We start from the raw sequence: 13,368 nt of genomic DNA, 5'->3' as shown, positions 1-13,368 counted from the left end.
CATGTACTAGTGTATTATGTCATACGATGCATCTTATTAATTAATTATTAAAGTATTTACCGAATTATGTGACAAGTAAATATGCCCATAACATACGTGTGCTCAATTAGCTGACATATCGCATGCTTTTATGGAAAGTAATTATAAGTATTTGCTTACCTCTTACACTCGCTCAAATCCTCAAACATCTCGAGTCCCTGCTATAGTGAAACATAATGTATCATTTTGCTTTTAAAGAGAATAAAAGCACAGACTTATCATGACACTATAAAACTTTGTGAGAAGCATGCAAATCATAAGAACAACATGAAAACTAACTTAGTACAGAGGGGTTTACCTTGAAGATGACAACCCACTTTAAAATCTCCTTCTCCTCTCTCTAAAACATCTCTCTCACTCTAGTATTAGGGTTGCTGGTGTATAAGGGTGAGGGGTGAGGTCTAAAGGTTGAAATGGGGTCTTATTTATAAGGGGTAAGGCATGCCATGGTCTAAGAAAGTGGATAATAGGTTAAAATTACTTTTTCAAACTATCATCTAACGTTTGGTACTGTCCTTGGTCAAACGTTCGTGCTAGGGCTTAAGGTCAAACATTTAGTAGTCCCCCGTCAAACTTTCAGCCAGAAGTTAAAGTTGGGTATTCATAATGTTTTTTGAATAAAAAGGTTTTAAAACAATTTGCAATTAATTGAGACATTATGAAATTGTTAAATAAAAATGGTTGCTTTCAAATAGTAGTATTTCCTTTTTAGGGTTATGAAATTTTACGGCATCACACTAACATAATGTTTTGCAGTCCTAATATAGGAATTCTTGAGCCTTTTTATGCTATTGAGACCTTGTCAAAAACCAATTGTTAAACTCCTCCCTGAAACAGGTCCAAGTGGCAGTCATCACAGATCCCATTTCCAATACTAAGCACTCTCCCTTGGCCTACCTCAATGTAGCTGCTTCTATAAAAAACTTGTGATGCAGTCTTTTTGTGTACCAAAATATATTAATAATAAAAATAACCACTCGCAATAGAATGAATTTTTATAGGATAGGGCTATATAGAGGGTGTTGAACCTCAAGGACTGTGGGGTGTTGTTATCAAGTTTTTCAAGATTAATTCTTACTTAATTAAATGAAGTTTGATTGGTTTTTGTTTTTGACTAAATGCATAAAAGTAAGGATAAATGTGATGAGAGAAAGAATAGGGGTTGATTTCACCACTAACCGCATAAGGATGGTCAATCATAAATTAATAAGAAAAATTCATACTATGCATGATATAAGACTCGTCTCACTCGAGTAATCAAGAAAATACCATCATTTAAGAAATAAGTATAACTCATCTTCGGTTGGCACGGACCATCTACCTAACTACTAAGATGCAATACGTTCCATCTTCCATAGGTATGGCCTATCTAATTCCTTAATAGGATACACCCAATCAATGGAATAGTATAGCCCATCTTCGGTTGGTACGAGTTGTTTGCCTAAATTACACTAAACTAGGGTGTAGTACAATCCATCTTCCCAGGCATGGTCTATCTAATCCTATTGATCATGTGTCAATTAAAACCGTTGTATAACAATCATTCATATAATCACAGAAAATATGAAGGGCTGAGCTCAATCAGTATAAAAGATTTTCTTAGACAAGAAAAGAAATTCATAATGATAAACATTAAGATCAATTCTCACAATTATATAACCATCATGCATAATATAAAAAAGCTCAAATTAAAATACAATTAAACCATTATTACTTGGAAATGACTACATCAAATGCCCTATTACAGAATTAGCTGTTTATCGTGGTGCTGGGATAGCCTCCTGCCATGATCTTCTCCTCTTCAACTTGTCAGTCCTCCAAGAGGATAATTTATTTCTAAAACTAAGCACACCTCTCTTCAATGATTAGAAGCCTATTTATAGGCTGTAAAGCAAATCCTAGAAGCCCTAGGACTCCAGAAAAATCGTACTTCAATCTTCTAGTCAAATTAGAAAACAATCAAAGTACAAATCGGAATAGAATTCGTCCAAATTTATGTACTTATATTGTGGAACAATTTTGGCATAGCAAACATCTAAATTAGGAAAATCCTATTTAACAATGATTTGTAGCATTTTGAGTTACCTTTCCAATGCCACTAGTTTCACCTTAATTTGATACTTTAATCCAATCCGATTTTAACTCTAATTAGAAGAATTCTGATTTAATGATTTCTTTGATTTGATTAAACTTAACCACATCATATAGGTCATTTATTATGATTGGTTAAGCCTAACCACATCTTCTAGGTCTTTTTTAAGTATGATTTAAGCCCAAAATTAATGGAATTAATTATATTTTTCCTTCAGAACCTAAAAACACTAAAACAAAACAAAATCAAATAAATAACAAAGTTAAAGAATTAACATATGCAAGTTTAGGTGCATGAATGTGCAACATTCGGCGCTTTCGATGTTGATTATCCATGTTTTTGCCATCATTGGACCTCAACTACCACCAAGGAGGGGTAGTGGTACCCGCAAAATTTCTCGAATGAGCAGCCATTGTGCTCGTCCCAATTTCCCTAATGTGGTATCAAGGGTGGTAAAACGAGTTGGCGGGTCAACCCGAATACAACCCGGTTGACCCACCACCCGATTAGCCTCAACCCGTACACGACCCGTGTAGATAAACAAGTCAAAGAGATTGACACGGAAACGACACACTAATTTTAACATGTGACCCATTAACCCTTTAATGGCCGACATCGCATTTTCTCCTATCAAACCTTCATAAACAAGCGATCCCAAGTCACAAACCTTTGCTAGATTTCTTCGACGTCCTCAATTTTTTTCTTCACGATTGAGTATCTCTATCATTCCCCTTGGATCTGACCTGAAAGCAAATGGGAAATGAGAAAAGATAAAAGAAGAAAAAGAAGGAAGAAAGAAAGGAGAAAAGGGAAGGAAGAGGGAGGGAGGAAATCAATCGGTTTGTGGGAAGGAAAAAGAAGAAAAGAGGGAGGAAAATATAGTTGCCGGAAGAAAAGGAAAATGACGAAAAGAAAAAAGAAGAAGAAGGGGTGCAGGAAGGAGTGATGTTCTTCGCTGGGAATCACTCACAAGCTTCTAGAAGGAATACAACTTTTTAAAAAAAAATAAAAAATAAAGATACGGGTTGACAAGTCACCCATTTATGACACGAACCCAACATACCCGTTTATGACCTGAACCTATTTAGGTTAAACCCAAGCTACACAACTTTGTGTCTTGTTAGTGTTGAGTTCGTAGGTCGTGTCAAAATTGCCGCCCTTGTATCTGTCCCATAGCCTCAACTAGCATCTTGCTGCCACCATCACTTATTCAGCATCTAGAAATTCCATATTATAAAGAACTCATCCCTTGTTGTCGATAACATGTTTCTCCTATTCATTGTTGTTGTCACTTACATTCTCGATCTATCATCTTGGTGGCATTTCTTAGCAGTGAGACGACTCGTTATTCTCTGTCATAAAATACTTTTCGTACTTACTTACACGATCCTAGTTTTACTACAAGACCTTTTTAATCTATCTCTTTCATAAGAGTGATTCTAAATGTTACTCTCTCTTGTATCCGTCCAAAATTTATGTGGTTTTTAAAATCACAATTGAATCAAAATTCAATGTTGATCTATTACAAATTTAATGGTGATTTTAAAAAGGTATGTCGCTTATGGGGGGAGAAGAGGAACTCATGAAAGTGACATGTAACATTACTCTTTTTTTTAATTGATTATAGCCTATGCTCTAATTTAGACTTCAATCTTATACCCTATCTTAACAATAATTGATATGGAAGATTAGGCTTATCAAGTAAAGGAGGTGTCAAACACTACCAGATTTTACACATAGTATATAGAAAGAAAACACAATTTTGCAAACAAAAAAGTAAGGCCTCGTTCGGTTTGTAGAATGGATATTCTACTAGGAAAGTTATTAGTTATTACTGGAAATGGAAGAGGTTGAAATTGAATAATTATTCATATTTTTTAGTTGGGTAACAACACAAATTTCATAATTGGAATTGAACCAAAATTACTAAAAATCACATATGATTTTTGATTTTTCTATAACTTAATTAAAAAATATATATATATATATATATATATATATATATATATATTGAATGTGTGGATGGGGTGGTCGGCCCCCACAGTAGACCTTGGGTGGCTGCACCACCTCCGGTACCATCGGGGGAGGCAACGCGCCACCCTAGGGTCTAGGGTAAGTGGCCGACCACCCCACCCACACATTCAACATTTTTTTTTTTTTAACATTTTAAATTTGAATGAATTTTTTTTTATATATAAAAAAATAGGTTTTTTGAAAAACTTTATCTATTCTCTCATGAATAACTATTCTTCTCATTTTTTAGAAAAAAATATATATATATATATATTCATCTTCATAAGGAAATAATTATTATAAATAAGCTCTTACCAAATAAAATAATAATTATTCCTATGGAATAATTATTCCATTTTTGGAGTCTATTTAGTAAACCTAAGGAGACTAAGTTTTCAAAACAAATACAATCTCTAGAGTTAGAGACCTTAATTATTATAAAAATATCAAGGGACAAGGTGGCATTGAATGCAACAACCGATAAAAATAAATGAGAAAGCCTAAATCCTAAACCACCGGATCGACTAAGATTAAAGCCACAATAGAAGGAAAGGGTAATTGTGAAAGAAAGGAAGTCGGTGCTAATTAGCCGACTCTGACACCCCTACAATCAATAACCAACTAAACAAACCAAAGGAAAACAAATTTAATAAATAAATCAAATGCTCTTGAAGAACCCTAACCCTACCCAATCTCTCTCTCTCTCTCTCTCAATTTAAATACCAACCTTCTCCAGAGAGAAAACCCGAACGGGCTTCTCTCTCTCTCTCTCTCTCTCTCTCCTCTCTTTTACCCTGTTTCGCTTCTTCTTTAGGCTTTCAAAAACGAGTATCGAAGATTCAAGCACCGGCGTTGTGAATGGTGGAAATCTCAAGCAGTAGCAATTTCATGCGCTCCCTTTTCCGGCCAGGGGCGAGCGCTGCTTTCACTTTCGCTATTGGTTTCGGATCCTGCAAGGAAGGCTGGTACTACCGCTGCCTCGGCCTCGACCCCTGAATCTCTCAACACCCATATTCCGTATTTTTTTTTTCTTTTCTCTTTTCTTTTTCTTGTTCTCCAACCGCAAATCCTAGCTTTCTGATTTTTGGCCCTTGATTCTTAAAAATCCCAGTTTGGGTCGAATTATTTGTTTTTAGAATTTCTGGTTTTTTTTGGGGTTTGCAACGATGTTGCTGTACAAGCCAAAGAAGAATCAGAACGCCAAGGGCAACAGGCTCTTGATTAGCATTACTGTGCTGGGGAGCGCCGGCCCGATCCGCTTCGTTGTCAATGAGCACGAGCTTGTCGCCGCCGTGATCGACACCGCTCTCAAATCCTATGCGCGTGAGGGTCGCCTTCCGGTTCTCGGGTCGAATCTCAATGATTTCTTCCTCTACTGCCCCAGTGCTGGGCCTGATGGTAAGAAAATTCAAAACCCATCGCAGTGTCCAATCGATTATTTTGAATTGCATCGTTCTTGGGTGTATTGTCGTTTGGTTTTCTGGTTTATATCTTAAAACTGATAACTTGCCTCAAAAAAATTGCCTTCTTTAACCGTTTGTTCTTCCCTGTTTCCTCCTCGGTTAGATTGAAAACTCATCTCAGTTTTGAATCAAAGATCCACAAGTTGTTTTCTTGACGAGTTTTATGCTCGGCAATTTCCTACTTCAATTCAAAACCCATCTCGTTATGTGAAATTTGTGGAATATTGTGCTTGTTGGATTTGATTTACATACATCTTTTAGAGAGGAATCAATTCGAATTGGCTCTGATTTTTTTTCTTTCAATACGAATATGGTTGCAGCTTTGAGTCCATGGGACACAATCGGATCTCAAGGAGCTCGGAATTTCATGCTGTGCAAGAAGCCCCAGCCAGTGAAATTGGCTGCTGCTGCTGATGATGATGATGATGGAAGATCGTCTCCCACAATGGCTCGTAAGGGGAATGGGAGTTGGAGGGCATGGCTCAACAAGTCCCTCAATCTCAAGATTTCTTCCCATTAATCAGTTTCTCTATTAATGGACAATTTACCATTTGTTTTTTTCTTTGGTTCTGTTTCTTGTTTTTTGAGTTATTATGGTTAGTATAAATGGTCGTGCAATTGTTGTTCTTTTTTTCTTTTTTTATCTGGTTTGTGTTGGAGAACCTTGCAAGTTTCTTTACAAATAAATTTCCTTATTGAAGATGTCTTGAGATGAAGCTTTTTTATCTTCTGTGTTTTGTGGATTTAATTGTTTCTGAAAATTGCATATTGAAGAATGTTGTGGGGATATATCTTGCATTTGTTGCCAAGCTTTATGACAAATTGGTAAAAAACTAAAAATTTCGGTGAAGGTTTTGAGGGATTTGACAATCTTCGTTTTTGGTGAACTTGACTTTGGTTGCATGAGAGAATAGAATCTGGTTTATTCTATTAGACTTTTTGACTGTCACTTTATTAATCAAATGAATGGTTGGTGAAGCCGAATGGGATGCTTTTCAGTTTCTACAATAATTTCAAGTGGCTAAACTATAATGACTATCTGTTTATCTTTCATGTGAAACTCTTAAAAAAAAATCATTTCCAGGGCTATTTTCTTTTTAATGGAATAGTCAAAGAATGAGGAATGCTGCGGTAGAAAAAAAACTTGTCCCATTGATCCTTCGTATTTGTTTTAAAAAATAATATGCACGTGGGTTTAAAAGAACACCAAGAAAAACCTCTTTGAGAAGTTGGAGTCAATGAGGAAGTATTAATTACTTCATTTATTGTAGCAGATAAAGTTTGGAATCAATAAGGTGTATAATCTTGATTTGTTAGTGTTAGTGTTATCATTCTAGTATCTTAATTTAATTGTTATTCTACTATTTGTACATTTTATTTAAACAACTTGAGTATGCCTATTTTCAAACTATATGTTTGTCAAAAGGAATAGGTTTCCTTTACGAACCTAAGAAATTATTCGCGTAACACAACACCATCTGACCAATTAAATTAAACACGATAATTTTAACAGTTCCTTTTCTGTGGCTTGTATTCTTTAAAAAATGAAGTAGCTTTTAAAATTAGGAAAAATTACAATTTACCTCTTAAAGTTGACAGCATTTTTCAATTTGAACATCAAAGTTTAAATTTTTGCAATTTAACCTATTGTATCCAAAACTTTTCATATTGCCCCTAATTTTTATTATTTTTATTTTTTATAAAAAAAATTTTAAAAAAAAAATTCAGTCTATCTGGCCATTTTTGCATCCCCAAATTTTATTTTTTTTCATAAAAAATTGGTCAAATTGAAAAAAAAAAAAAAAAAAAAAAAAATTGAACTTTTTGGGGATGGATTGTAAAAATTAAAACTTTAGTGTTCGAATTGAAAAACGCTGTCAACTTTGGAAGGTAAACTATAATTTTTTTAAAAAAATTATTATTTGATCAAAATTTAATAGTGATCAATAATAAGATCAATAGTGATTTTAAAAATTATATTTTCCTTAAAAAAAAATAATAATAATACAAGACAAACTTATAGCATTACTCGATCACAGATACTCCGTTAATGAATTAGCATAGAATTCACCAATATAACATAACTTGAGCCGTTGCTTTTGCCAGCTATCTTGTGCAATGCTACGTGCACAAAGTTTCTTTTATTAGATTCTCACGGCACTATCCTCACCCTTCCTTTGACGATTAATAGTCCAAAAAAAATATATGTATTTCATTTTCAAAATGAAGGGCATAGATTTTTTCAAAGCTCTTGGATAGCATGTGCTGTTGCTTTATAAAGAATGCCGTTGTTGGTTTTCTTGGGTTTTGTGGAATTTAGTGAGGGCAGTTTTGGACTCCGGCGCACTTAATTCATGAACCTGCCCGGCCATAACGTGTGCGTTGTTCCATACTCGTCCTTTCTGTCCTTTCAAGAAAGGATATTCTCATCTTGCGAGCTCTCATATGGAATATCCCCTCACCGACCAATGAATCTAATTTCTATTTTAAGTTATGAGTAAATCTAGAAATAATATTAGTAATTCTTTTTCTTTCTTTTTTAAAAGAAATGTTACCATTTTTTTTTTATTTTTTTATGTTCTTCTCATTGTATTTAGATATTATTATTATTTTTTAAAAAAAATAGGGACTAGTGGAACAAGTTTTTATTTTTATTTTTTACAAATTCAATAAATTAACTATTTATGAATTCATGTGAACCCTAAACAAAATCAAGGGTAAGTTCATCCATTCATTATAAGGATGACTAAAAAATTAATAAATTCTATCATTTCTCAAAAAAAAAAAAAAAAGAAAAAGAAAGGTAATACCTTTCTTTTATTTTTATTTATTTATTTATTTATTTTGTCCTCTTAAATGTCACATAACTTTTAAAAATATCAATAAATTAAAATTTTATAATAATTATCTAAGATTTAATAATAATTTTAAAATCACGTTACATCTCTTAAAAAAAAAAAAATCCTCATATTACTTTAGTTGCCCATTTTAACTATAGAAAGGGAGTGGCCTGTTTTTTGTGTGAAGAGGATGTAAACAGATTACATTACATCACATGCCTTTTAACAGAAGGACATACGGAGCACATGGCCTCTCACTTGTTTCCGCAACTAATAAAGCAACCCTTGCCCCTCTAACTAACAAACAAACAAAACACATTAGTGGTGCTCACCATGTACGAGGATTTTTCGCAGTTTAGTTTTTTTTTTTTTTTTGTATAAAAAAAAAAAAAAAAAAAAAAAAAGTTAGGTACCTTAAGAGAGAGGGATTGTTGGATCCACACTTATTTAGAATAGTATAGGGTCTTGAGTCCACTTACTCGAAATAGGTGAACGAGAATAATAATGATAGGTGAAGGAGAAGAGTAATTATACAAAGAGAATTAGACTCCTCTTAAAGGGAGCATGATCTCTTTAAAGAGATTGTGAGGCCATAAATAAAACATTTATTTCATTAATAAAAAATAATAATAAAGAATTATATATTTTAAAAAAAATTATAAAAAACTAAGGGATAGTTGGCCACTCATTGGGGGGTGGCTTCCATGGCCCTTGGGGGTGGCTGACCAGTGCGACTACCCCCAAGGGCCAGATCTATAAATAAATAAATTGTTTGGCTCTTGGTGGTGGCCGGAGCACTCCCAAGGGCCCTAGGGTGGCTTGAGCCACCCCCAGACTGGTTAGCCTGAAGTGGCCGAAGCCACCCCATGACCCTTAGGGGTAGTTCGACCACCCCCAAGGGCTCGATCTAAAATAGAAAAAAATTTGTTTGACCTTTGGGCGTGGCTGAACCACCCCCAAAGGCCTTGGGGTGGCTTAGGCCAACCTAGACCTGTCGGCCTCGGGTGGCCGAAGCCACCCTAGGCCGGCCGTTGGGGGTGGTCAGACCACCCCCAAGGGCCAAACTATATATATATATATATATATATATATATATATATATATATATTTTGTAGTGGGATAGGTGTTCTATTTGTGGCTATAAGATTTTTAAAAAGAAATCTCAACCATGAACTAGATATTCTCTGGTCCATTATGAACTGGAGAGGATCCTATTTTCTCTTAAAGTTCTCTCAAATGTGATGTGACATTTAAAATTACTAATAAATCAAAATTTAATAATAATTATCTCAAATTCAATAGTAATTTTAAAAGTCATGTCACATTTAAAATGATTCTCCTTAAAGAAGGGGGAGGGCCGGTATAGGCCATGGTCCTCCCCCAAATCCTGAGAAAAAAATTTTATAGAGTTAACAAAAAGAAAAAGAAAAAAATAAAATAAAATAAAAGTATAATTTTACTTTAAAGCCCATTGGCCCTGCCCCATAAAATTTTTGGCCTTACGGCCCTTACCCAACAAATTTTTTTGGCCTTTCCTAACAAATGCTTCGGCCTTTACCCATTCAAATTAACCTAGAGGATCTGTCGATTGCCACAACATGCACCCACTCACTGTGGCAGACTCGCAGTCGAACGAAAATAAATTTCAGAAGAAAAAAAACTTGAAAATCACCATTGCGGACCTGTGATTCCCACCGGGCCACCTTCAGACTTTTCTGTGCCCTGGCCCCTCTATAGTCTCAAAGAACTTCACTTGATTTTCAAGGTCCAACGGTCGATTGGAAATTTGGATAGATTGTAAGTTCTTTAAACCATAACTTCAATTTCACCATTGGTCCACTGCCCACTAGAATTGGATCTATGAGACTATGGCAGAATCAGAATTAGAAGGCTCCTCCGTCAAAAAAAAAAAAAAAAAGGCAAGAGCGGCACCGGCGAGAGAGAAACTGAAAAAGAAAAAGAAAGAGAAACTGAGGAAGAGAGGGATCTGGAATTTTTTTTTTTGTAATAAAAGAAAGTGAGCACATGGGCAGAAGTTGGGTGGGCTGTAGGCACATCGACAGAACTTGAAGTGAGTGACGAGTGGCCATGGGTGAGATTTTTTTTTTTTTTTTTTTTTCATAAAAGTTTTTTTTTCATAAATGTTAAGGCTAAATAGTTTTTTTTTTTTTTCAGATTCTTTTAATTGAAAATAAGTGTTATAACATTTATTCAATGTAAACTTAAGACAATTTCTAATTGCATAAAAATTGAAACGCTGTGAGTGTATAAATTCTAAGTTCATGGTAAATTGGTAATCATATAATTTGTAAATTCTTCTTTTTTACTAGCAGAATTATTTAATTTCATATTAATTATTGAAATTTAGTTGAAGTTTCTAATATAGTTGATTATATTTACTAGCTTAAAATCATGCCAACTATAATTTAATTTGTTTTTATAGTTCCTAACACAGAACAACCGCTCGTCAACGGCAGAACCATTTAGAAGCGGTGTAAAATCACTTAACACAAGTAACACTTTTGAAGTTAGTTTTCTACGCTCAATTCCTAATTTAAGTGGAGAATTTAAGGTTGTTAGAATTTAAACATGTAATTACAAAATTTAACACATAAAATCTATTATATTATATTGTTATTCATGTGAGTTTGTACATCGAAAGAGACATTTAATACAAATTCAATTATAAATAATTTTCGAGATATGAAAAAAACGAAAGGTTCTATTTTTATATGCTTCTCGTTCTACGTATGATTATCCTTTTCAGTTAAGTTGGAATTTGATCCACGCATCACATGGATGCTGGATGAGTTTGAGACGTGTCAAAAAAATCATATATTAATATCATAGAGAGTAACATAACTATCTATATTATCAAAATATCTTTTGTGAAGTGAGGATTATACGGAAGATCTGTCATTTTTCTTCTAGAAAATACAAACCTAACTTTTCTCATCACACATATCACCAACATGATGGTTAACCAGGTTGGACGGCATTTCTGTGGAGCAACTTTTTGTCTAGTAAAGGAAGCATTATTCCGTAGCATAAAATAAGTTTTTATTGAGGAAGTATCCAATTATATTTTAGACATTATTTTTGTAGAGCGTTGCGCTTAAAGTTATTATGCTTTATAAATCACTCGATTCCTTTCAAAAAAGAATGCTTTAGAAAAAATTCCTAAAATATCGTTTGGGTGATTGAATTCAATTTTGCAAGTTCCGGGTAAGATTTGGGTAACGCGATCAATTTTTGACACAATCTGTGAACTCCATACAAAATTAGTGAGTTAAAATTAAAAGGGTTTAATCTAATTAAATACATAAGTTGGATTATAATTGATTTATATAATTTTATAATCGTATCTCATTTTATGGTCTTGTCCCGACAGAACCACTCATTAAAAAGCAAGGCTCAATCTTTAAACACCCTAAAATCTATTTAGGTAAAGCTTAGGATCCTTTACTGTTTTTACTATTATTATTTTGAGTAATACTATTCTTGACACTTATTTATCATTGGCTAGTGTTACGTATTTTAAGTATATTTTCTCTTCTCTTTTGGGTTTTAGTTTTTTTTAAATGCATGATATAAAAAATTATTTAAAATAGGAAATGTTAGCCGATATAAAATAAATATTATAAATAGTTGTGAAAACTAACATTATTTTTATTTTTTGCTTTACCGCCCATGACTTTTCAAAAAAAAAAAAAAAGAAAGAAAACTCTCTTTGGGCTTTAGTCTTACTGGAACTTGACTACATTGGACCTCAAGTCAAAGCCGAATCTCAAGGTTACCCTTACATGGACTTCTTAAATGTCCAGTAAACATCATGTCTACTTAGGTCATTTCATGGTATGAAAGGCTCTAACATAGGAGTAGGGTTGTTGGGCTGTCAAAGATCTTCCTAATTGGTCCAACTTTTGGATCAAACTTTAGACCCTTTAAGGGGTTCTACTTTCGGCTCAAACCAAATTACCTCGGATTTCGAACTTTAGAAATTTCAGCAAATTGTTAGTAATTTGGATAGAGGAGTTCTACGTATCACAAATTTATTTTCTAAAAATTGATTTCCAAATGATGTGTCACAATCGAGTAATATTATAAGTCCTCCTAGAGTCATCCTATGGTCCTCCCAAATGTTATGTGCATTTTAAAATTACGGTTGAATTTGAGATATAATGTATTGAACTTTGATCTATTGGCGATTTTAAAAGTCAAATCACATTTGGGAGGACTCCAGGAGAACTCTAGGTGGACTTATAGCATTATTCGTCATCATCTCATGAGATTTATTATTTTAGGAAGTGTGTCACCAACTCATGAGATGGTGACACATCATTTGGAAACCAACTTTTAGGAAACAAATTTGGGATGTGTAGTATTTCTTATTTGGATATGTAACGTGAAAAACTGTATATGAAACTCACATGTCTAATTAGGTGGGTGAACATTTCAAAATGAGTCATGTTACACATAATTTTCCAAACCATCTTCCAACCATTTATTTTTAAATTAATTATTAGATTTGTGGAACCACAATGATGGATTATCCCATATATTATACGGAGATAATTAAAAAATAGGACGGTGAATGATTTTTTATCATTTCTCTTTCAAAATTTACTTGAACAGATAAATTTCATATAAAATCTCTCATATTAATTACTCAAATTACTAGAAATTCAAGTAAGTAATTGGTGTGAAACCAATCCCTAAAAATTACTCGTATCAATGAATTGGATCAACAATTAGAAAGTTGACTCCAAAGCAAAAAAATACAGCACCCATTTTCAAGTCGTGTCACTCACCAAAAAGGTCAAAAATTTATGGTCTTTTAGAGTGAAATCTGCAAAATTTCTGGATTTTGCAGTCGGCCTTTTTTAGTTCTAGTGGGCTTTTCCCTCGGCCCAGAACTCCC

At 33.7% G+C, this 13,368-nt stretch overlaps 1 protein-coding gene across 1 annotated transcript; it reads left to right on the top strand.

Moving 5' to 3' along the window:
* The first annotated feature begins 4,733 nt into the window (after positions 1-4,733).
* LOC132178536 (uncharacterized protein At4g22758) lies at positions 4,734-6,332 on the top strand. Its single transcript, XM_059590975.2, has 2 exons — positions 4,734-5,542; positions 5,928-6,332. The coding sequence occupies exons 1-2, from the start codon at positions 5,311-5,313 to the stop codon at positions 6,125-6,127; spliced, it is 432 nt and encodes a 143-aa protein (XP_059446958.1). The 5' UTR covers positions 4,734-5,310; the 3' UTR covers positions 6,128-6,332.
* The last annotated feature ends 7,036 nt before the right edge of the window (positions 6,333-13,368 follow it).

This window comes from Corylus avellana, chromosome 4 (assembly GCF_965113065.1).
Source record: "Corylus avellana chromosome 4, dhCorAvel1.hap1.2, whole genome shotgun sequence".
In the NCBI taxonomy this organism is placed as follows: domain Eukaryota; kingdom Viridiplantae; phylum Streptophyta; class Magnoliopsida; order Fagales; family Betulaceae; genus Corylus; species Corylus avellana.
Note: the sequence above shows the minus strand (reverse complement) of the source record. Positions and strands in the feature narration are given on the sequence as shown.

Excerpts from the sequence above, each read along its gene's own strand:
- LOC132178536 (XM_059590975.2), top strand. The coding sequence starts at position 5,311 with ATGTTGCTGTACAAGCCAAAGAAGAATCAGAACGCCAAGGGCAACAGG. Across the intron at positions 5,543-5,927 it reads CCCCAGTGCTGGGCCTGATG|CTTTGAGTCCATGGGACACA; the intron begins GTAAGAAAATTC and ends ATATGGTTGCAG.